Consider the following 26541-nt stretch of genomic DNA (forward strand, 5'->3'; position numbering starts at 1 on the left):
TGAAAAGGCTGTTGTAAAGTCACCAATCTTGTTAACGCAATCAACATTTTCCAGATACTTCTTTTTTTGGCCCTCTTTATGTTTTTAGATACTACTGACCATTTTCTCTTTGAAACACTCATCTCATTTCGCTTCTCTGACACATCTCTTCCAGTGCTCCTCATACCACTTGAACTGTTCCTTCAGTGGCTCCTCTTCTACTATCTGCCAGTCAAATACTGATATTCCCTAGGTATTGCTCCAGCCCTCTGTTCTCTCTACACTTTCCCTTTACAGTCTTATCCATGGTTTTTTACAACTAACTATATACTATTAAATATAAATACAAAATGTAAATGTAATTATATATCTATCCCTAATCTCACCATCCAGCTAGACAAATACACTTGAACAATACACAGACACTGTCTGTTCAAGAGTTTTTCCTTTTTTTTTTGAGATGGAGTTTCACTCTTATTGCCTAGGCTGGAATGCAATGGCGTGATCTCGGCTCACCGCAACCTCCGCCTCCCGGGTTCAAGCGATTCTTTTGCCTCAGCCTCCCAAGTAGCTGGGATTACAGGCATGCATCACCACACCTGGCTAATTCTGTATTTTTAGTAGAGATGGCGTTTCTCCATGTTGGTCAGGCTGGTCTTCAACTCCCAGTCTCAGGTGATCCACCCACCTTGGCCTCCCAAAGTGCTGGGATTACAGGCATGAGCCACCATGCCCAGCTGAGTTTTGCCCATTTTTAATTGGCTTTTTAATTATATGATTATTGAGTTGTAAGAGGTTTCATATATATAGGGAGTTAATGGACTTCATCAGATATCTTTGTTTCATTGTTTCTCTTGTGGTAAGAATATTTAACATGACCTCTACCCTATTTATTTATTCATTCATTCATTCCATTTCACTTCATTTCATTTTTTGAGACAGAGTCTTGCAATGTTGCCCAGGCTTGAGTGCAGTGGTGCAATATCGGCTCACTTGAAACTTCTGCCTCCTGGGCTCAAGCAATCCCCCAACCTCAGCCTCCCAAGTAAGCGGGGACTACAGGCGCACACCACCACGCCTAATTGTTGTGTTTTTTTGTAGAAACAGAGTTTCACCACGTTGCCTGAGATGGTCTCAAATTTTTGGGCTCAAGTGATCCATCTGCCTCAGCCTCCCAAAGTGGTGGGATTATAGGCATCAGCCACCACACCTGGCAGCTCTACCCTTTTAAATTTTTAATTGCACATACATTAATGTTAACTTTAGGCACAGCATTGTACTGCAGATCTCTAGAGCTTATTCTTCCTGCTTGACTCAAGTTTAATGCCTGTTAATTATTAACTTCCATTTCTACTTACCCCTCACCCCAACACAGCAACCAGCATTCCACTCTTTGATTCTATGAATTTGACTACTTTAGATATATAAATGTAAACATGCAGTATCTGTCTTTCTGTGACTGTCTTATTTCAGTTAGCATAATATCCTAATGATTAATCCATATTGTCTGTTTGTTTGTTTTTTTTTTTTGAGACGGAGTCTCGCTCTATCGCCCAGGCTGGAGTGCAGTGGCGCAATCTCGGCTCACTGCAAGCTCCGCCTCCCGGGTTCACGCCATTCTCCTGCCTCAGCCTCTCCGAGTAGCTGGGACTACAGGCACCCGCCACCGCGCCCGGCTAATTTTTTGTATTTTTAGTAGAAACGGGGTTTCACCGTGGTCTCGATCTCCTGACCTCGTGATCCGCCCGCCTCGGCCTCCCAAAGTGCTGGGATTACAAGCGTGAGCCACCGCGCCCGGCCCATATTGTCATATGAATTTCCTTCTTTTTAAAGGCTGAATAAACATTGTATGAATATACATTTCTTTTTTTTTTTCTTTTCATGTGAGATTGGTAACCTGCCCATGTTGTAACAAGCTTCAAGGGTGGCACATCTTACACATGTGCATGGACACCCCGTCATGACACTTAAAAACTACAAAAGGATCTATACTACATTTTTTTTTTTTTTTTTTGAGGCAGGGTCTCGCTCTGTCACCCAGGCTGGAGTGAGGTGGCACAAACATGGCTCACTGCAGCCTCAACTTCCTGGGCTCAAGTGATCCTCCCACTTCAGCCTCCTGAGTAGCTGGGACCACAGGCGTGCATCACCACACCTGGCTAATTAAAAAAATTTTTTTTTGTAGAGACAGGGTCTTATCACCAGGCTGGTCTCGAACTCCTGGGCTCAAGTGATCCTCCCACCTTGGCCTCCCGAAGTGCTGAGATTACAGGTGTGAGCCACCATGCCCAGCCCACATTTCTTTTTTTTATGTTTTTAATTTTTGTGGGTACATAGTAGGTGTATGTATTTATGGGATACATGAGATTACCCATTCATTTGATGATGGACATTTAGGTTGTTTCCAGATATATGTCTGAGGATACTTTTTCCCAATGTATGGCTTGCATTTTCCGTAACCTTATTTCTTTTTTTTTTTTTTTTGAGACGGAGTCTCGCTCTGTCGCCCAGGCTGGAGTGCAGTGGCGCAATCTCGGCTCACTGCAAGCTCCGCCTCCCGGGTTCACACCATTCTCCTGCCTCAGCCTCTCCGAGTAGCTGGGACTACAGGCGCCCGCCACCACGCCCGGCTAATTTTTTTGCATTTTTAGTAGAGACGGGGTTTCACCTGGTCTCGATCTCCTGACCTCGTGATCCACCCGCCTCGGCCTCCCAAAGTGCTGGGATTACAAGCGTGAGCCACCGCGCCCAGCCTACATCAGCATTTTTTGTTAAACAGGAACTGATCATACATATGTGTATATATTCTCTTGCTGTCTCACACACACATGTGCACGTATTTTTACACTCTCCATTCCATTGAACAATATATCTATTCTCATGCCATTGCCGCTCTGTCTTATTATAACTGTGTAGCAAGTCTTGAAATGGAGCAATGTAAGTCTTCCAATTTTGTTCTTTTTTGAAATTGTTTTGGCTATTCTATGTGCCTTGACTTTCCATACAAATATTGAAATCAGCTTATCAATTTCTCTGAAAAAACTTGCTGAGATTTTTATTGGGACTGTGCCAAACCTAATCGATTTGGAGAAAAATGCCACCCTAACACTATTGAGTCTTCTAATGAAAACAGCATATGTATCCATTGATTTATGTGGTTTTCGACTTCTCTCAGCACTGTTTTATAGTTTTCACTGTCCATTTCTTGCAAATCTTTTGTTGTATTTATTTCTAAATATTTAACTTTTATACAATTGTAAACACATTTTTAAATTGTATTTTCCAATGGCTCAATGATAGGATACAGAAATATAACTGATTTTGGGTTATATAAACACTGACTTTGCATTTTGTGGTGGTGTTAAATTCACTTAGTTCTTCCAGTAGTTTTTTCTGTAGATTCCTTGGGGCTTTCTACATACAAACCATGGTGTCTGCAAATAAAGACAGTTTTACTTCTTCCTTTTTGACTGTATGATTTTTTTTTCTTTGCCATACTACATGGCTAAAATATATAGTACAATGTTGGATAGAACATGAAAGCAGACAACTTTGCCTTATTCCTGAGTTAAGTAGAGGGCCTTCAAACTGCCACCATTAAGTAGGTGGTTAGCTACTGGGTTTTTTCATAGATTCCCCTGATGAGGTTTAGGACATTTCCATCTATTCCTAGTTTGCAGAGTGTCTATTATGAATGGGTGTTGAATTTTGTCAGTTGTGTTTTCTGCTTTTATTAAGATGACTGTCTTCTCACTGTGGCGATTCCTCAAGGATCTAGAACTAGAAATAACATTTGACCCAGCCATCCCATTACTGGGTATATATCCAAAGGATTATAAATCATGCTGCTATAAAGACACATGCACATGTATGTTTATTGTGGCACTATTCACAATAGCAAAGACTTGGAACCAACCCAAATGTCCATCAATGATAGACTGGATTAAGAAAATGTGGCACATATATACCATGGAATACTATGCAGCCATAAAAAAGGATGAGTTCATGTCCTTTGCAGGGACATGGGTGAAGCTGGAAACCATCATTCTAAGCAAACAATCACAAGGACAGAAAACCAAACACCGCATGTTCTCACTCACAGGTGGGAACTGAACAATGAGAACACTTGGACACAGGGTGGGGAACATCACACACCGGGACCTGTCATGGAGTTGGGGAAGTGGGGAGGGATAGCATTAGGAGATATACCTAATGTAAATGACGAGTTAATGGGTGCAGCACACCAACATGGCACATGTATACATATTTAACAAACCTGCACATTGTGCACATGTACCCTAGAACTTAAAGTATAATAAAAAAAAAGATGACTGTCTTCTTTTCTTCTATTAATACAGCGTATTACATCAGTTAATTTTCAGATGTTAAGCCACCTTTGTATTTTATGTTAGTTTGCTGAGAGATTTTATCATGACTGAGTGTTACATTTTGTCAAAGGCACATTCCATGCCAAGTGAAATGACCATGTGTTTTTTTCTACTTTACTGTATTAATACGATGAATTGCATTGATTAATTTTTTTAATGTTGAACAAACCTTGCATTCCTAGGAAAAATCCTACCTGGTGATATATTGCTACATAATGTTCAATTTCATTTTTGCATCTATGTTGAGGGATATTGGTTTTAAGTTTTCTTGTGATGTCTGTGTCTGGTTGGGGGATCAAGATAATATTAGCCTAATAAAATGAGTTGGGAAATGCCCTCCATTTTCTGAATGCATTTGTGTAGAATTTGTATTTTTTTTTCCTTAAATGTCTGATAGCTGTATCCAGTGATACCATGTGGGCCTGGAGTTTTCTCTGTGGGAAAGACAAATTCAATTTAATTAACAACAAATTCAATTTCTTTTAACAACAAATTCAATTTCTTTCAATAATAAACATCTATTAAAGTTTTGTATTTGTTCTGTGGCTAGTTCTGTAATCTGTGTCTTTCAAGAATATTATCTACTTCATCTAAATTGTGTGTACTTCTTTATTGATATGAAATTGTACAAAATGTTTTCTTTCTATCTTTTTCATTTCCACAGGGTCTACAGCAATGCCCCAGTTTTCATTCTCATTACGAGTAATTAGTGCCTTCTCTCTAACTCTTGATCATTCTAGCTAGAGGTTTAAAACTTTAATTGATGTCTTCAAATAACAAGCTTTTGATTGCAATAATTTTTTTCTACCATTGTCCACTTTCTCTTTTACTGATTTTGGCCCTTGTCTTTATTATTTCTTCCCTCTACTTATTTTAGAATTCATTCGCTCTTCTTTTTCTAATTTATTAAGGTCAGGACTCAAAACATTCATTTATATCTTGCTCCTTTTCTAAGTTAAGCATTTTAAAGACATAAACTTCCCTCTGAATATAACTTTAGCTGAATTCCACAATTGTGATATTGCTGTATTTTCATTTTCATTCAGTTCAAAATGTTTTCTTCTTTGACATATATATTATTTAGAAGTATATTAATTAAATTCCAAATATTTGCAGTTTTTCTAGATCTTAATATTATTGGTTTCCAATTGAATTCCACTGTTCTCAAAGAACATCCTCTGTATGATTTCAATCTTTTGAAAATCTCTGAAACTTGTCCTGTGGACCCACACATGGTCTATGTTGATTAATGTACCATGTGCATTTCAAAAGAATGTGGTTTATCGTTTTAAGGCCCAGAATATTGTGGCATCCAGACACTAGGGCAGCTCCTATTATCCCCACCTCCTAATATTCATGCTCTTTGTGTTCCTCTCCTCTTAAGCATGGGACAGATCTATATATTCTAACCAACAGATTATGGCAAATATGACAAAAAGTACGTGATTACATTACATAAGATTGTAATCCATCTTGCTAGGAGACTTGCTAGCTTTGAAGAAGCAAACCGGCAGCTTGTGAGCTGCTGAATGGCAAGAAGCTGAGAGGGCCTCCAGCTGACAGCTAGCCAGAAATGCAAACGCTCAGACTGGCAGCATGCAAGGAACTGAATGCCACCAGCAACCACAGTAGCTTGGAAGTGAATCCTTCCCTAAGCAAGCCTCAGCTAAGACCACAGCCCTACCAATACCTTAATGACAGCTGAAGTGAATTCCTATAATTTTACGTTGCCTCAGCATCCATACTGAATGTTAAGTTGGACATTTTTATACTAGAAGCAGGTCTTAGTCACCCTTAGCAGAGTTTCCAGTTCTCTACCTCCTCTCAGCTCCTCAATGTGGTCAATCCAGATAACTACCTTACACAACTGCCTCCTGGTAACCACCTCCCTAAGGAACAACTAGATTCAACCTACTTGACTTGCTCCACTGACCCCATACCCCCAAGGACTGCAGAAAAAAGCCACAGTAACCACCTCTCTGTGATGGTTAATATTGAGTGTCAACTTCATTAGACTGAAGGATGCGAAGTATTGTTTCTAGGTGTGTCTGTCAGGTTGTTGCCAAAGGAGAATAACATTTGAATCAGTGGACTGGGAGAGGCAGACACACCCTCAATCTGGGTGGGCACCATCTAATCAGCTGCCAGGGCAGCTAGAATAAAGCAGGCAGAACGTGGAAGGACTTGACTTGCTGAGTCTTCTGGCCTTCATTTTTCTCCCGTGCTGGATGCTTCCTGCCCTCGAACATCAGACTCCAAGTTCTTCAGCTTTTGGACTCTTGGACTTACACCAGTGATATGTTAGGGGCTCTTGTACCTTCGGCCACGGACTGAAGGCTGCATTGTTGGCTTCCCTATTTTTGAGGTTTTGGGACTCGGACTGTCTTCCTTGCTCCGCAGCTTGCAGACGGCCTATAGTGGGACTTCACTTTGTGATCATGAGTCAATTCTCCTACTAAATTCCCCTTCATATATACATCTATCCTATTAGTTCTGTCCCCCTAGAGAACCCTAACACTGATTTCTCAGACACAGCATGACTCCATGAAATTTGTGCCTACTTGCTCTAAACCCACCAATTACAACTCCCTGAAGGAAATCTGCTTGGAAAATGCCCTGGACCCCAGTAAAAGCCTCAGCCCACAGGTCCCTTGTACTCTTTGCCCTGTTCCCCACCCACTAGTTGACTATGCATGTCCTAGATGGCTCCCCACTTCCTGTTGGCCCTCGCAGGCATGCTGCCCTCTTCTCTCTGGCATCTGTAAGTAATAAACTGCTGTTATTTCATGTGTTTTGTTGAGTTGCCTCCCGTGTCTCACCTGACCGATACACTCGACCCTAACTTCTTTGTCAGGATTCTCCTAGAGAGTGGCTATCTGCTATTTTGGTAGGAATAAACTGGACACAAACGACAGCTATAAGAGCATCTGCCAGGATATGCGAGTTTGCTGTGAGAGGGACATCTGGTCATAGGTCAGACACTTAGGCATGAGGGCACTTGCCAGGATAAAGAAATACCCATGGAAGGCACACTGTAAACATCTATGTCCAAATTCCTAGAGTCTCATCAGGGCAGGGCTAGAGTTTACAGCCACTCTCATGTGAGAGACTTCAAGACTGCAAAATTAGAAAAAATTAGAAAAAAAAAATACAACAGCAGCTTTGCAAGACCCTATAGCAGAGGACCCAGTTAAACAATGCAGGAACTTCTGAACCACAGAAACTGTGAAACAATAAACGTACGTTCTTTCAAGCAACTAAGTTTGTGGTATTATTATTATTATTATTATTATTAGAGACGGAGTCTCACTCTGTCACCCAGGCTGGAGTGCAGTGGTCCCATCTTGGCTCACTGCAACCTCCACCTCCCGGGTTCATATCAATTCTCCTGCCTCAGCCTCCCAAGTAGCTGGGACTACAGGTGCCCACCACCACACCCGGATAATTTTTTGTATTTTTAGTAGAGATGGGTTTCAAGGTGTTAGCCAGGATGGTCTCGATCTCCTGACCTTGTGATCCGCCCGCCTCGGCCTCCCAAAGTGCTGGGATTACAGGTGTGAGCCACCGTGCCCGGCCAGTTTGTGGTAATATTATTATGCAGCAATAAACGAATATAGCCCATGTGTGGTCTATGCTAGTGAATGTACCATGTACACTTGAAAAGAATGTACATTTGAAAAGAAAATTGTTAGAAATAGTGTTCTTTAGGTCAAAGTTGTACATAATATTGTTCAAATTTATGTTTTTGATTTTTTTATTTAGTTGTTTTATCAACTGCTGAAAGAGAAGTGTTAATACCTCCAACTATGACGGTGGGAGTTTTAAAAATTTCCCCTTTAATTCCGTCAAATTTTGATTCATATTTTTCTAAGTTCTTTTAGCAGGCACACACACATTTATGATTGTTATATATTCCTGACTGACTTTATTCTTTATCATCATGAAATGTTCGAAAATTTTTATGTTGAAATCTATTTTACCAGATACTAATATATCCACTTCAGTCTTTTTATGCTTACTGTTTGCATGGCATATCTTTTTGCATCCGCTTTCTTTCAACTTAGCTATGTCTTTATATTTTAAGTGCATCACGTAAGACAGTATATAGTTGGGTCTTGTTTTTTAATTTATCCTAACAACCTCTGTCTCACATTTATTTTAATCCATTAATGTTCCATGTAATTACTGATATGATTGAATTTAGTCTACCAGGTTTATTGTTTGTTTTCCATTGTCCCTGCCCTTTACGTTGTTTTTTTTTGTTTTTGAGATGGAGTTTCACTCTTGTCACCCAGGCTGAAGTGCAGTGGCATAATCTTGGCTCACTGCAACCTCCATCTCCCAGGTTCAAGCAATTCTCCTGCCTCAGCCTCCTGAGTAGCTGGGATTACAGATGCCTGCCACCACACCCGGCTAATGTTTGTATTTTTAGTAGAGACAGGGTTTCACCATGTTGCCCAGGCTACTCTCGAACTCCTGGCCTCAGGTGATCTACCCACCTTAGCCTCCCAAAGTGTTGGGATTACAAGCATGAGCCACCGCACCCGGCCTCTTTTACTTTTTTTGTTCATTTGTTCCTCCTTTTCTGGTTTTTTTTTTTTTTTTTTTTTCTGGACGTTTAGCTCTTTTGCCCAGGCTGGAGTGCAATGGCGTGATCTCAGCTCACTGCAACCTCCGCCTCCTGGGTTCAATTGATTCTCCTGCCTCAGCCTCCTGAGTAGCTGGGATTACCGACACGCACCACCACACCCAGCTAATTTTGTGTCTTAGTAGAGATGGGATTTCACCATGTTGGCCAGGCTGGTCTCAAACTCTTGTCCTCAGGTGATCCACCAGCCTCAGCCTCCCTAAGTGCTAGGATTACAGGCGTGGGCTACCACAGCCGGCCTCGGTTACTTTTTTAAATCATTTGTTTCTCCTTTTCTGGCACTCTTTTTTTTTTTTTTTTTTTCTTTTGAGACAGGGTCTCACTCTGTCGCCTAGGCTGGAGTGCAGTGGCATAATCATGGCTCATTGGAGCCTTGACCTCCTGGGCTCCAGCAATCCTCCAACCTCAGCCTCCCTTGTAGCTGGGACCACAGATGCATACAACCACACCTGGCTAATTTTTTGACTTTTTGTAGTGACAGGGTCTCACTTCGTTGCCCAGGCTGATCTTGAACCTCTGGGCTAAAGTTCCTGGCTTTTTTGTTTATTTAGTTTTTCAACAACTTCATTTTAAAGTTTCTACTGTTTTTTTATCTATAATTCTTTGCATTATTTTTTATTGGTTTCTCTGGATATTACAATATACATCATTAATCTTTTATTCAACTTATACTTAGTATTGTACCATTCTACCAAATAAGTCCATAACTTATACCTGCTCCACCCTTTATGTTATAGTTGTTTTACATATTCCATTAACAAACTATAAATCCTACAAAACAATGTTTCAAGTTGTGATTTCAACAGGCGTATGTTTTATTTTAAAAAGGTATGATGATAAAAGCAAAACATGTTTGTATATTCCCAGATATTTACTATTTTTGATGCTCTTTATTCCTTTCTCAGGACCTGAGTGTCTATCTGGTTCCAATTTTCTTCAGCTGAAAGGACTTTCTTCAAGATATCTTACAGCGCAGGTCTGCCAGTGATGAATTCTCTAGTTGTCTTTTTTTGGAAAATGTTATTTTGTCATCTTCCTTAAAGGATATTTTCACTGAATATAAAATTATGGATTGATGGTTATTTTATTGTTCCATTTTCTCCTGGTCTCCATAGTTTTGGGTAGGAAGTCAGTAATTAATTGAATTGTAGTTCCCCCATATATAAAGTGTCATATTTTTCTCTTTTTGTCAAGATTTTTTTCTTTATACTTGGCTTTCAACAGTTTGACTATTATGCACCTCGTTGTGTTCTTAATGTTTATTATCCTGCTTGGTGTTTTTTAATACTATATAAATTTAATCAAATTTGGAAAAAAACTCGGCCAAAATTTCTTCAAAAATATTTTGCCTTCTTTTTTTCCCTCCCCTTTCTGTGTTAGACTGTAAGATATTATATAATGATATCCATGTTAGACTTTTATATATTACCTAACAAATCCTCAAGGCTCTGTTTTTTTTTTTTCCTCCAATCTTTGTCTCTCTCATCTCTCTCATCTTCCAACTGGGTAATAATTTCTACTGATGTATCTTTAAGTTCAGTTAATCTTTCCTCTTCTCCATTTGGATGACAAATCTACCCAACAATTTTAATTTCAAATGCTGTATTTTTCACTCCTGGAATTTTCATTTTTTTATGGTTTCCATTTCATTTCATATTTTTAAAATTTATTGTGGGCATATTTTCTTTTCTCTACTAAAAATGCCTTCCATTTTCCTGGTTCTTTTTAGATAAGTAATTTTGCATTATATCCTGGACCTATATGATAAATGTTAAGTTTTGGAGACTGAATTTTGCTGCTGGTGTGTGTGTGTGTGTGTGTGTGTGTGTGTGTGTGTGTGTGTGTCTGCTTATCATTCTATGGTTGGATATTTGTATCCTCCAAACCGCATGTTGAAATTTGATTTCCAATGTGGGAATATTGAAAGATGGGTCTCGGTTGGAGGTATTAGGGTCATGGGAGCAAATCCCTCTTGAATAGATTAATGCCCTCCCTAGGGAGTGAGTGAGTTCTCATTCTATTTGTTCCTCTCAATTTGTCAAAAAGAGGCTGGCACACCTCCCCCTTGCTTCCACTCTTGCCATGTGATATCTTTGTGTACGCTAGGTCCCCTTCCCGTTTCTGTCATGACTTGAAGCAGCCTGAGGCCCTCACTAGATGCAAAGGCCCAGTCTTGAACTTTCCACTCACCAAATCAACCTCTTTTCTTTACAAAATACACAGTCTTAGGAATTCTGTTACAGCAACACTAAACAGAATAAGACTATCATGCAATTAATCATCTTGTTTGGACAAGAGCCACAAATCCTGTTCTTGCTTGTTTGTTTTTTGAGACACGGTCTCACTTTGTCACCCAGGCTGGAGTGCACTGGCACAATCTTGGCTCACTGCAGCCTCAACCACCCAGACTCAAGCAATCCTCCTGACTCAGTCCCCCATTTAGCCAGGAGTACAGGCATGCGCCACCATGCCCAGCTGATTTTTTGTATTTTTTGTAGAGACAGGGTTTCACCTTATTGCCCAGGCTGGTCTCAAACTCCTGAGCTCAAGCAATCTGTCTGCCTCAGTCTCCCAAACCCCATTTCTTAGGCAGTGACTGTGATCTCTGTTCAGATCTTTTGTCTTCAGCTGAGTTGCTGAGCTCTTCAGCTCTCTCCCTTCCAGAATCCTTACCATTGCCATGTTTTCTTCAGATTCAGAGATTCAGTAAATCAACAATTGGAAATATTATTCTACTTTCCACAACAACTTACTAATACTATTTGGTATGTATGTATGTATGTATGTATGTATGTATGTATGTATGTATGTATATATGTATGCATGTTTGTATGTATTTTTGTTTTTGAGACAGAGGCTCACTCTGTTGCCCAGACTGGAGTGCAATGGCACAATCTTGGCTCACTGCAACCTCCGCCTCCTGGGTTCAAGCGATTCCTGGATGATTTTTGTATTTTTAGTAGAGACAGGGTTTCACCATGTTGGTCAGGCTGGTCTCAAACTCCTGACCCTTGACTGATCCAACTGCCTTGGCCTCCCAAAGTGCTAAGATTACAGGCGTGAGCCACCATGCCTGGCCCTATTTGATTTTTAATTGAACCAAAGTTTGGATTCTGCTATTTTCCCAGGCCATGAAGACTACAGTTTTTCCAGGTTCTGATTCTACTTGCCCTCAGACCAATTCATAATATCAGGAACTCACTCAGTACAATTCCCTTCTTCCAAACATGAACTCCCCACCAGAATCTGCCTGCTGTGTTCACTCTCCACTGCCTTCAGGTTGCTGCTTTTTGTATTAAGTCCAGAGTTTATGGTTGTTATCTGCTAAAGGATTAGTCTGTTAGAATTTTGCAAATTTCCAGAAGCAGAGCTCAATAATGTATCTTGTGACTATTGCTATCATTTGTACTTCTGCCTAATTTCACAAATTTAGTAATTCAGATAGCAAGAGATTTAGTAAACCATCAACTGGTAATATTATTATTATACTTTCCACAACAATTTACGAATACTATTTGATTTTTAATTTAACCAAAATTTGGAAAAACTAATTAACAAATGCAAAGCTTTAAAATTATAATCCAAATTGACATACTTACCTAGCTCCCAATATATCCTTCTTGGCAAGGCCTATTCCGGCTATAACTTTTACTCTCACAATTCGCGAATTTTCCTAAAATACAAAAATTTAGATTTCATTTTCATGTACTTATAAGTTAACTAGGACACAATCTTTTAAAAAATATATATCAAATAAAGTAATTAGGATATTAAAATTAATTGAAGAATCTTTTTCAATAATTAATTTTATTAAAAGTTACACAGGAAAAGAAGAAAATTATTTGTAGATGACCTGATTATTTACAAAGATAAGCAAAAACTTGAGTCAACTTATTACACTGAAGAAGAATTTATCACTGCGCTCTAGAAAATCTAAAGCCAAAGTATTGCAACTAATATGAATTTCCAATTATTGCTATATACGTACACAAAATTGAAAGTTCATAACCATTTGGTTTTTGTTTTTTTTTTTGAGACAGAGTCACACTCTGTTGCCCAGGCTGGAGTGCAGTGGTGTGACCCTGGCTCACTGCAACCTCTGCCTCCCGGGTTCAAGCGATTCTCATGCCTCAACCTTCTGAGTAGCTGAGATTACAGGCATGCGCCACCATGCCCAGATAATTTTTCTATTTTTAGTAGAGACACGGTTTCACTGTTGGCTGGGCTGGTCTCGAACTCCTGACCTCAGGTGATCTGCCTGCCTCAGCCTCCTGAAATGTTGAGATTACAGGTGTGAGACACTGCACCCAGCCCATGATCATTTGTAATAACTACTTAGAAAAAGTTATTTTTTAAATCCCATTCAACAGACTACAGAGTATATAATAATGTGTGGATATTGTATCAAATATTACATATCTTTGATATGATGGCATGGAGGTTTTATAAAGAGTGTCTTAGATTTAAGAGATACATACTGAAGTGCTTAGGGATAAAGTATCATAAAGCTTGCAACTTATTTTCAAATAACTTACCAAATAAAAAATTGAACATAACTATGCTGTGTGTGTGTGTGTGTGTGTGTGTGTACGCAAATAGAGGGGAATAAGCAAAATGTTACCAATTTGTGGATCTAGTTCTTGGGTATACAGGTGTATACTGTACTACTTATATTACTCTTTTAACTGTTCTGTAGGTTTGAAATTGTTCAAAATAAAAAGGTAAGAAAATATAAAACATTATGCATATTTTTAAAAAAATTCACAAGTTACAAAACTATTAGAACAGAAATAAAATTAATAAGAAATATAAAAAACCTTCATAGATAACATTATAAAATATTGCTGGTTATGCTGGCACACACCTATAATCACAGCACTTTGGGAGGCCATTGTGAGAGAATTGCTTGAGCCCAGGAGTTCAAGACCAGCCTAGGCAATATAACAAGACCCCATCCGTCCAAAAAATAACCCAGGCATGATAACTTGTGTCTGTAATCCCAGCTACTAGAGAGGCTGAGGCAGGAGGATTGCCTGAATTTGAGGTAACAGTGAGCTATGAACACCACTGCACTCCAGCCTGGGTGACAGAGCAAGACCTTATTTTTAAAAATTTATAAAATATTGAAGAATGTAAAGAAGCCTTCAATAAATGGAGAAATCCACTATGTTTATGTGTGAAAATATTTAATATTATCTTTTTTCTCCAAAGTAATCTATAAATTTAATACTATTCCCACTCTCCCTTCAAATTTTTTCATGGATCTTTACAAATAATTCCAAAATTCATAGAGAGGAGTAAAAATGAGTAAAGAAGTAAACAACATTCAATCACTATCTTATACTAAAATATAAAACCGAATTCCAGATAAAGTCTAAAAGTGAAAAGAAAATTTTTTTTAAAGTTCATTTAAAATTTTAGAATAGTTCTATAGCATTTGGAAAGATTTAAAAAATACAACCCTAATCGCAAAAATTATTAAATTCCACAATAATACAATTATATACCTTTAGTATGAGAAAAAATATCATGTGCAAAATGAAAAAAACAAGGGGATATTTTACATACTTCTTCCTGTAGATGTATCTAAAATATCTACAGCAGTATCTAAAATATACATCGAGACAAATGATAATTATCCAGAATATGTGAATAACTCCTAAAAATCAATATGTAAAATATAATTAACCTAGTACAAGATACCATATAGAATGGCTAAGAAATACATGAAAAGATAATCTCACCGGTCAGCAGAAAGAGCTCTAATGCACTGTTGGTGGGAGTGTGAATTGATGGATCATTCTAAAGAGATGTTTGACACGCTTACTAAAGTTCTAAAACAAAAACCCAGGAACTGTATTTTTAGATGTTTCCCTAGATAAATGTACATCTATGTACACAAGGACTTAAGTACAACAGTATTTACAGGAGCATTTTTTAAGATCAACCAATATGGAGGAGGAGGCGGAGCAAGATGGCTCATTAGAACCCTCCAGTGAGAGTCCCCACCAAGGAACATCAAATTAAACAATAATTCTAACAAGAAAGCACCTACATAAGAACCAAAAATCAGGTGACTGATCATAGTACCTAGTTTTAACATCGTAGCAAGGAAAGGGGCACTGAAGAGGGTAGGAAAGACAGTCTTGAATTGCCCACACCACCCCTCCCACATGCCCTGGCAGTGCAGTGTGGTGGCTGAGGGAGAATCTGTGCCTTTGCGGGAGGAAAGGCCAAGTGATTGTGGGACTTTGCGTTGGAACTCAGTGCTGCCCTGTCGCAGTGGAAGGCAACACAGGGCAGAAGTCAGCCGGCACCCACGGAGGGAGTCTTTAGACCAGCCTCAGCCAGAGGGGAATCGTCCATCCCAGCAGTTTAAGGCTAAGTTTGGGCAAGCCTTGCCCCTGTAGGCTAAAGCACTCCGAGATTCTAAATAAACTTAAAAGGCAGTCTAGACCATGAGGACTGCAGTCCCTGAGCAAGTCCTGGTACTGTGCTGGGCCTGGAGCCAGATTTGGGATGCACATGAACCAGCGAGACACCAGACGGGGCGGCCAAGGGTGTGCTTGTGTCACCCCTCCTCCAACTTCAGACAGCACAGTTCGTAGCTCCAGGAGGAGAGCTAAGAGTAGAGGAGACTATGTTCTCCAGCTTGGATACCAGCACAGCCACAATAAAATAAAGCAGCAACCAGAGTCCTGAAGCCCCCATTCCAGGTCGTAACTCCCAGACATTTCTAGACCCATCCTGGGCCACAGGGGAACCCGCCACCCTGAAGGAAAGGACCCAGTCCTGCCAGATTTCACTACCTGCTGACTAAAGAGCTCTTGGGCCTTGAATAAACATCAGGAGTAGCCAAGCAGCAGCTGCCACAGGCCTTGGGCAAGACTCAGTATTATGCTGACTTCAGGTGTGATCCAACACATTCCCAGCTGTGGCGGCCACAGGGAGACTCCTGCTTAAGGAAAGGAGAGGGAAAAGTAAAACAAAATTGTCTGCAACTTGGGTACCAGCTCAGTCACAGTAAAAATAAAGTCACTGATTCCTGGCCTTAGCTCCGAGAGGGCATTTCTAGACCCACTCTGGGCCAGAAGGAAACCCACTGCCCTAAAGGGAGAGACCCAGGCCTGGCAGGACTCACCATCTACTGATTAAAGAGACCTTGGGCCCTTAATAAATATCAGCAGTAGCCAGACTATAGTAGCCACAGGTCTGGGGCAGCGGTGGCCATGGGCAGAGACTCTGTCTGCTTGAGAAAATCAAAGGGAAAGAATAAAAAGGACTTTGTCTTGTAACCTGGGTACCATGACAGCCCCAGTGAAATAAAGCACCAAGCAGATTCCTAAAGTCCCTAATCCCACACCCCAACTCCTGGACAGCATTTCCAGGACCCACCATGGGCCAGAAGGGAACCTACTGCACTGAAGAGAAAGACCCAGTCCTGGCAAATTCATCTCCTGCTGACTGAAGAGCAACTGGGTCTTAAATAAACACAAGCGGTAGCCAGGAAATAGTCACCACAAGCCTTAGGCAAAATCTGGTACTGTGTTGGCTTCAGGTGTGACCCAACACAGCCCCAGTGATGGTGGCCACAGGACTGTGTCACCCTTCTGCCAACTCCAGGCAGCTCAGAACAGAGAAAGAGATAGAGAGAGAGGGAGAGACTCCAATTGGTTGGGGGAAAATAAGAGAAGAGAACAAGAGTCTCTGCCTGGTAATCCAGGGAATTCTCCCAGATCTTACCCAAGACCAGCAAGTTGGTGCCTCCATGAGACTACAAGAGTCACATCATTATCGGCCTTGGGGTACCCCCTAATATGCTCACATATGGCTTCAGTGACCGAAGACTTAAGACTCCCTCTGAATACTTGGAAAGCCTTCTCAAGAAGGATGGGTACAAACCAGTCCAGACTGTGAAGATTAGAATAAATATCTAACTCTTTAATGTTCAGACATTAGTGAACATCCACAAACATCAACATCATCCAGGACAACATGATCTCACCAAACAAACTAAATACGGCACCAGTGACCAATTCCAGAGGGACAGAGATATGTGAACTCTCAGACATATCAAAATAGCTGTTTTGAGGAAGCCCAATGAAATACAAGAAAACACAAAGAAGGATCTCAGGATCCTATCAAATAAATTTAACAAAGAGATTAAAAACCTCTTTGATTCTTATAAAGAATCAAGCAGAATTCTGGAGTTGAAAAAATTAATTGGCAAACTGAAGAATGCATTAGAATCTCTCAAAGGCAGAATTGATCACGCAGAAGAAAGAATTAGCGAGCCTGAAGACAGGTTATTTGAAAATATACTGTCAGAGGAGTAAAAATAAAAAAAGAATAAAAGTAACAAAGCATGCCTACAGGATCTAGAAAATAGCCTCAAAAGGGCAAAGTTAAGAGTTATTGGGCTGGGCATGGTGGCTCATGCCTGTAATCCCAGCACTTTGGGAGGCCGAGGCGAGTGGATCTCTTGAGGTCAGGAGTTCGAGACTAGTCTGTCCAACATGGTTAAACCCCGTCTCCACTAAAAATACAAAAATTAGCCAGGCGTGGCAGCGTGCACCTGTAATCCCAGCTACTCAGGAGGCTGAGGCAAGAGAAATGCTTGAATCTGGGAGGCAGAGGCTACAGTCAGCAGAGATTGCACCACTGCACTCCAGCCTGGGCAACACAGTGAGACTCCGTCTCAAAAAAAAAAAAAAAAAAAAAAAAAGACTTATTAGCTTTAAAGAGGAGGTAGCAAGAGAGATTGAGATAGAAAGTTTATTCAGAGAAACAATAGCAGAGAACTTTCTAAGCCTAGAGAAAGATATCAATATTCAGGCACAGGAAGGTTACAGAATATCAAGCAGATTTAACCCAAAGAAGACTACCTTAAGACATTTAGTAACCAAACTCCCAAAGGCCAGAGATAAAGAATGGATCTTAGAAGCAGCAAGAGAAAATTAAAAACAAAACAAAACAAAAAACAAAGGAGCTCCAGTACATCTGGCAGCAGGTTGCTGAGTGGACACCTAATAGGCAGGAGACAGTGGCATGATTTATTTAAAGTGCTGAAGGAAAAAATGTTTATTGTAGAATAGTATATCCAGTGGAAATACCCTTCAAACATAAAGGAGAAATAAAGACTTTCCTGGACAAACAAAAGCTGAGGGATTTAATCAACATCAGACCTAGCCTTCAAGAAATGCTAAAGGGTGTCCCACAGTCTAAAAGAAAAGGATATTAATAAGCGATAAGAAATCATCTGAAGGTACAAAATTCACAGGTAACAGTAAGTACACAGACAAATACAGAATATTATATCACTGTAATTGTGGTGTGTAAACTACTCATCTCTTGAGCAGAAAGACTAAAAGATGAACCTATCAAACATAATAACTATAACAATTTCTAAAGACATAGACAAAATAATAAGACACAAATAGAAACAATAAAAAGTTAAAAAGCAAGGAGGATAAAGTGTAGAGTTTTTATTAGTTTTCTCTTTTCCTGTTTGTTTTTGCAGAGTTAAATTGTCATCAGTTTAAAATCATGCATTGTAAGATGTTAATTGCAACCCTCATGTAACATCAAGTTAAAAAATCTACAATAGACTCATACAATAGATAAACCAAGAAATTAAAGCATACCACTAAAGAAAACACTTTCACAAAAAGGACCACAAAACAACCAGAAAACAAATTTAAAATGACAGAAGTCCTTACTTATCAATAATAACAATGAATGTAAGTGAACTAAACTCTCCAATCAAAAGACATAGAGTGCTTGATGGATTAACAAAACAGTACCCAACAATCTGTTGCATACAAGAAACACACTTCACCTATAAAGACACACACAGACTGAAAATAAAGGGACAGAGAAAATATTCCATGCCAATGAAAACCAAAAAGAGCAGGAATAGCTATATCAGATCAAACAGATTTCAATACAAAAACTAAAAAAAGAGACAAAAAAGGTTATTACACAATCATAAAGGGATCATTTCAGCAAGATGATATAACAATTGTAAATACATATGCATCCAACACTGAAATACCCAGTTATATAAAGCAAATATTGTTAAAGTCAAAGAGTGAGCTAGACTTCAATATAGTAATAGTTGGAAATTTCAACATCCCACTTTCGGCACTGGATAGATCATTCAGACAGAAAATCGACAAAGAAATGTTGGACTTAATCTGCACTGTAAACCAAATGGACCTAACAGATATTTACAGAACATTTCATCCAATGGCTGCATAATACATATTCTTCTCCTTGGCATATGGATCATTCTCAAGCATAAACCATATGTTAGCCACAAAAGAAGTCTTTAAAAATTCAGCTAGGCACAATGGTTCATGCCTGTTAATACCAACACTTTGGGATGCCAAGATGGGAGGACTTCTTGGGCCCAGGAGTTTGAAACCAGCCTGGGCAACACAGTCAGACCCTATCTCTTAAAAACAAACAAAAAAACAACAACAAAAAAAACAGGCAGAGTGGTACTCCCAGCTCATCAGAAGGCTGAGGTGGGAGGATCACTTGAGCCCAAGAGTTGGGTCTGCAGGGAGCCATGACTGTGCCACTGCAGTCCAGCCTGGTCAACAGAGTAGCCCTGTCTTGAAAAAGAAAAAAATTAAAATCTTAAAAGTGTCTTCTCTGACTACAATGGAATAAAACTAGAAATCAATAATAAGAGGAACTTGGAAATAATACAAACAAATGGAAATTAAACAGTATGCTCCTGAATGATTGGCAGATCAATGAAAAAATTAAGAAGGATATTAAATAATTTCTTGAAACAAATAATAATGGAAACCCAACATAGCAAACCTATGGAATAGAGCAAAAGCAGTACTAAAAGAGAAGCTTATAGCTATAAGTACCTACATGAAAAAGTAGAAAAACTTCAAAACAAAAAAACAACCTAGATATGCATCTTAAAGAACTAGAAAAGCAAGAGCAAACCAACTCCAAAATTAGAAGAAATAATAAAGATCAGAGCAGAAATAAATGAAATTGAAACAAAGAATATAATACAAAGAATCAACAAAATGAAATGTTGGTGTTTTGAAAAGATAAAATAGACAAAACTTTAACTAGACTAAGGAGAGAAGGCCCAAATAAATAAAATCACAGATGAAAAAGGAGACATTACAACTGATACCACAGAAATTCAAAGGATCATTAGAGACTACTGCGAACAACTATATGCCAATAAATTGTAAAACCTAAAGGAAATGGATAAATTCCTATACACATGCAACCTTCCAAGACTGAACTATGAAGAAATCCAAAACATAAAAAGACCAGTAACAAATAACGAGGTTGAAGCTGTAGTAAAGTCCCCCAGCAAAAAGAAGCCTAGGACCTGATGGCTTCACTGCCAAATTCTACCAAATATTTAAAGAAGAATTAATACCAATCCTACTCAAACTATTTCAAAAAATAGAGGAGGAGGGAATACTTTCCATACTCATTCTATCAGGCCAATATTACTCTGATACCAAACCAGACAAAGATCCATTGAAAAAAGAAAACTACAGGCCAATATCTCTGATAAACATTGATGCAAAAATCCGTAATAAAATACTAGCAAACCAAATTTGACAACACATTGAAAAAAAATCATTCATCGTGACCAAGTGGGATTCATATCAGGGATGAAAGGATGGTTCAACATACACAAATGAAAGTGAAACATCATATCAACAGAAGGGAGGACAAAACTCATATGATCATTTCAACTGATGCTGAAAAAGCATTTGATAAATTTCAACATCTCTTCATGATTAAAAAAACCTCAAAAACCTGACTATAGATGGAACATAGCTCGACACAATAAAAGCCATATATGACAGACCCACAGCTAGTGCCATGGTAGATGGGGAGAAACTGAAAGCCTTTCCTCTATGATCTGGAACAAGATAAGGATGTCCACTTTCTTTTCTTTTTTTTTTTTTTTTTTTGAGATAGAGTCTTGCTCTGTCACCCAGGCTGGAGTGCAGTGGCATGATCTCAGCTCACTGCAACCTCTGCCTCCCAGGTTCAAGCGATTCTCCTGCCTCAGCCTCCCAACTAGCTGGGACTACAGGCGTGCGCAACCACACCCGGGTAATTTTTGTAGTTTTAGTAGAGACAGGGTTTCACCACGTTAGCCAGGCTGGTCTCGAACTCCTGACCTCAGGCAATCCACCCACCTGGGCCTCTCAAAGTGCTGGGATTACAGTCATGTGCCACTGTGCCTGGCTGCCCACTTTTCCAACTATTATTGAATACAGTACTGGAAGTCCTAGCTAGAGAAATCAGATAAGAAAAAGAAAGGGAAGCTAAATTAGAAACGAAGACATCAAATTTTTCTTATTTGGGAATGATATGAACTTATATTTGGAAAACCTAAAGACTTCACCCAAAAGCTATTAGAACTGATAAACACATTCAGTAAAGTTGCAGGATACAAAATCGATATATAAAAAAATCAGTAGCATTTATTTTAAGAAACAAGGTATTAAAATCAGTAGCATTTTTATATGCCAACAGTGAACAATCTGAAAAAGAAATCAAGAATGTAATTCCCAGTTACAATCCCTACAAATAAAATTAAACAACTAGGAATAAACTTAACCAAAGAAGTGAGAGATCTCTACAATGAAAACTATAGATGAAAGAAATAGAAGACGACACCAAAAAAAAAAAGGGAAAAATATTCCACGTTCATGGATTGGAACAATCAATATTGATAAAATGTCCATACTACCCAAAGCAATCTACAGATTCAACGCAACTCCTATCACAATACCAATGACATACTTCACAGAAACAGAAAAAACAATCCTAAAATATATGGAATCACAAAAAGACCTAGAATAGCCAAAGTCATCCTGAGCAAAAAGAACAAAATGGAGTCAAATTAATTACTGGACTTCAAATTATACTACAGAGTTATAGTATCCAACACAACATGGTACTGGCATAAAAACAGACGTACAAACCAATGGAACAGAATAGAGAACCCAGAAGTAAATCTACACATCTATAGTGAACTCCTTTTTAATAAAGGTGCCATGAACACACAATGGGGAAAGGACAGTCTATTCAATAAATGGTGCTGGGAAAACTGGATATCCATATGTAGAAGAATCAAACTAGACCCCTATCTCTTGTCATATACAAAAATCAAATCAAAACATTGAGGAAACTCTCCAGAACACTGGTCTAGGCAAAACTTTCTTGAGTAATACCCAAAAGCACAGGCAACCAAGCATAAATGGACAAATTGGATCACATCAACTTAAAAAGCTCCTGTACAGCAAAGGAAACAATCAACAAAGTGAAGACACAGCCCACAGAATGGGAGAAAATATTTGCGAACTATCCAACAAGAGACTAATCACTAGAAAATATATGAAGCTCAAACAACTCAAAAGGAAAAACTCCAATAATCTGATATTAAAATGAGCAAAAGATCTGAATAGATATTTCTCAAAAGAAGACATACAAATGGAAAACAAGTATTTGAAAAGGTGCTCAACATCACTGATCATCAGGGAAGTGCAAATCAAAACTAAAATGAGATATCATCTCACCCCAGTTAAAATGGCTCTTATCCAAAAGATGGGCAATAACAAATGCTGGCAAGAATGTGGCAAAAGGGGTACCCTTATCCAACCTGGGCGAATTTTTTTTTTTTTTTTTTTTTTTTGAGACGGCGGCTCGCTCTGTGGCCCAGGCTGGAGTGCAGTGGTGCAATCTCACTTCACTGCAAGCTCCACCTCCCGGGCTCATGCCATTCTCCTGTCTCGCCTCCCTAAGAGCTGGGACTACAGGTGCTCGCCACCACGCCTGGCTGATTTTTTTTTTGTATTTTTAGTAGAGACGGGGTTTCACCATGTTAGCCAGGATGGTCTCGATCTCCTGACCTCCTGATCTGCCCGCCTCGGCCTCCCAAAGTGCTGGGATTACAGGAGTGAGCCACCGCGCCTGGCCAATATTTTAAACATTTTAAAAGATCAACAAATATGAAATATTATAGCACAAGAGATAGCAAATTAACTGATTCTATTCTAAAATGATTCCACTGGCAAGCAGTAGCTTGTATGCCTTTCTCAGAAGAAGTCTGAGTGGGAGAAAACATGCATATCATAGATTATTTATTTTAACCTTCTTTCTTCGAAAGACTTACAAACAACCCTGTTCAAGGAGGCCTCGCTAAATAAGACGGTCATGGTTGCAGAATGATATTTTGGCCAATGACGGACAGCATATATGATGGTGGTCCCATAAAATACTACATTTTTACTTTACGTTTTCTATGTTTAGGTACACAATATTTACATTGTATTACTACTGCATACAGTATTCAGTACAGTATCATGCTGTAAAGGTTTGTAGACTACGAAGAATAGGCTATATCACACAGCCTAGGTGTGTAGTAGCCTATACTTTCTAGGTTTGTGTAACTACACTCTATGACATTTGCACAATGATGCAATTGCCTAATGACACATTTCTCAGAATGTATCCCTGTTGTTAAGCAATGCATGACTGTAAATATTCTACTAATTCTAAAATCCATATGGTAAATTAACACAACACAAAAAACTCTGACTGGAGATGCTAGATAAAAATAACTTTCTTCCATCACCAAATAAAATTAAATATATAGCTGATCTTTCAAGAAAGAAGGGAAATCCTCAGGTATCAGAAATAAAGATGGAATTGAAAACCAGAGAGAAAATTTCAGTTTTCTGAGGGGAGGGATTCACAAAAATCGGAGATTTTATTTAATCTTATTTTTTTTTTAATTTAAAAAGATTATCCTTTTTTTCTGGAAGGTCACTGAATAAATAGGCCAACTGAAATATTCCATTGGCCCTGATGGTCAAATTCTCACTATACCAGTTTACTGGGAAGTAACCATACTACTTTACATAGGTAGGAATCTCCAAAACTGAATTCTGCCAATTAAGAATCTCTTCTGTGATGACTTAATTAACAAGTACAATTTCTCTCAAGTGGTAAAGTATAATTGAAAGTGACAACAGCAAATAATGTTACTTATCTTATTTTAAGTTCAGGTAGCAGTTATAATTTACATGACCTTAACTGAGAAAGAGATTATCATATATCTCTAAAAAGTTAAGCCATATTTGTGGAGCTCCTGATATTAAAAACCATCCATGTTAGCCTTGACTGAAACACTCCCCAGCCTCATGGGGAAAATTTAACAAGCATTAATCAAAAACAATTCCAGGGGAATTATAAATAACACAGCTATCCCAGATACATTTAACTTTTAACCTTTCTCCTTGCATTTCCCACCATAAAAATCAGAACTAGTTATTTTAAACGCTAAGATTAATTGATAAGCTATATGGATTAAAAACTTATTTCATAATTAAGTGCCATTTATTTTAATATTTGCATTGGTTTTAACTTCATTTTATAATTTCATGCTACAGAATTGTCAAATTAGTCTTTTCCATCACTTTCATGTGTTGAGATTGTAATCTCTCACGTTTGAAAAGGAAGGAAAACAGCATAAATGCTGCAACTAGAGAAAAATCTCTTCAATAATTTTAGAATTCTGATCCTGAGTACTATTAACAGAAATCTGGATAGTGCTTAAATAAGTAAAAAAGGAACAAAAGTTAAACACCCTTTCCGTAATCAAAACAGGGACAAAATTATACCAGACCAGGGCTCTTCACTAAAGCTTGAACCTTCCCTCTTCCAAACTCATGAGTAAAGAGAGCTTTATTGTTTTTTGAAAATAAAATAGAAAGTTGCAAATTATAGGCAAAGAGATGTGGCTTTTTTGAATGACAAGGAGAAACAAATCGGTAATGTGATGTAATGTGTTATCTATGCAGGCAGCGTCAGTAATTAAAAGGTAGCTTCTTAGGGCTGAGATTTTCTCCACAATTCATGAAGACATCTACTAACAGCTCTTCAATTTCTTGACCATGCAAAAAAAACAAAAAACAAAAAACAAAAAAAAAACAAGAACAGGAAACGCAGGGCTGTACGTCTTTCCATTTCTCACAAGTCTTCGGGAGATTTTATCTTTTATTATTCTTCATCCTTCCCCCATTCCTCTGTTGTCCTCTACCCTCATAAGTCGATTTTTAAAAATATACATAAACCCCATGTTTACTTATTTCTGAGTTTTTATACAAACTGGATTCCCTTACTACTTCACTATTAAAATCCTATATCATCTGGGCAGAATCCTTTGAAGCCATTAAAAAAGTAATTATTATTATAACAGATTAATTATATTAATTGAAAAAACAAGAATGCTGAAATATAGTCTATGACAACTGTAAAAACACACACAGAAAGATTAGAAGGAAATATGCAAAAATAAAAATAGCTATTAAAGTAATAAGATCATGAAAGTTTACTTTTTAAACATTTTGTAAATTTGACATTCTATTTTTTTCTTTAAAGAAAGTTCTGTCCTTTCTTCAAAGCCCAAATGCCATCTTTTCTAAAAGCCTTAGATGAAATTAATCTTCTCATTGTCAGAGGCTCATTTATGTAGCGTTTATCACATACTATCTTGTATCTGAGGCAATAAACTTTATGCCTTTCTCCACTTTTAAAACTGAGATTTTGGAAACTTTCTTTTAGTTAACTTTTTATAATCATAATTATAATAATTATTATTTTTTGAGACAGAGTCTCGCTTTGCCGCCCAGATTGGAGTGCAGTGGTGTGATCTCAGCTCACTGCAACCTCTGCCTCACGGGCTCAAGCGATTCTCCTGCCTCAGCCTCCCGAGTAGCTGGGATTACCGGCGTGCGCCACTATGCCCAGCTAATTTTTGTATTTTTAGCTTCGCCACGTTGGCCAGGCTGATCTTGAATGCCTGACCTCAGGTGATCTGCCTGCCTTTAGCCTCCCACAGTGCCGGGATTACAGGTGTGAGCCACTGCACCTGGCCATCTTTTCATTAACTTTATACCCTCTGTAGAAACCAACAGAATACTTGGCACACAGTAGGGGCTAACAAATTCTGGATTAACCAGAAACCTTTCTAAAGTAGCTGAAAATAGGAGTAAGACACTTTATTAAAAGCAGGGAAAAGTTTGCCCAATGAGACCCCAGCCTCATCCCCCAACTTAGGTTTGAGAACAGCAGCTGTTGTACCCACCAAACAGAAGACTGAGCAAACTGGGTGATCCAAGGGGAAAAAAATGCTATAAATTGTGACATGTGAGAATCCCACAATGAAATGGTAGGTTCAGATCATTCTACTGCGAGAGGCTCCAGTCAACAGTACCTGCCCCTCGTACAGAGGATGTAAGCCACCAAATATAGGAATAAATATGGAAAGAAGAAAACAAGAAATTAAAGAAACAGTGGATTCAACACGGAAAAGAGATCAAGTGAATTCTCACAATGATGGCAAATGCAAGCCCACAGAAGATGGTTACACAACACGTGTAGAGAACAAGCAGTCCAGATGGAATGCAACATAGCAAGAGGCTGTCTTCAACAAGAACAAGGAAAAGGAAATGG

The 26541-nt window shown here is 38.7% G+C and overlaps 1 protein-coding gene and 1 non-coding gene across 2 annotated transcripts in view; both read right to left on the reverse strand.

Moving 5' to 3' along the window:
* NEDD4 (NEDD4 E3 ubiquitin protein ligase) overlaps positions 1-26541 on the reverse strand; it is a 165460-nt gene that overhangs the window by 127432 nt on the left and 11487 nt on the right. Inside the window, exon 2 of the mRNA XM_032174988.2 lies at positions 12615-12688. Within this exon, the coding sequence (XP_032030879.1) occupies positions 12615-12688 (74 nt within the window). The remainder of the gene's footprint in view (positions 1-12614; positions 12689-26541) is intronic.
* On the reverse strand, positions 1862-1965 carry LOC116482824 (small nucleolar RNA U13). Its single transcript, XR_004252085.1, has one exon. It is a non-coding gene; the product is annotated as a small nucleolar RNA U13 (small nucleolar RNA).

The sequence above is a fragment of the Hylobates moloch genome, unplaced genomic scaffold (assembly GCF_009828535.3).
Source record: "Hylobates moloch isolate HMO894 unplaced genomic scaffold, HMol_V3 SCAFFOLD_14, whole genome shotgun sequence".
NCBI lineage: Eukaryota > Metazoa > Chordata > Mammalia > Primates > Hylobatidae > Hylobates > Hylobates moloch.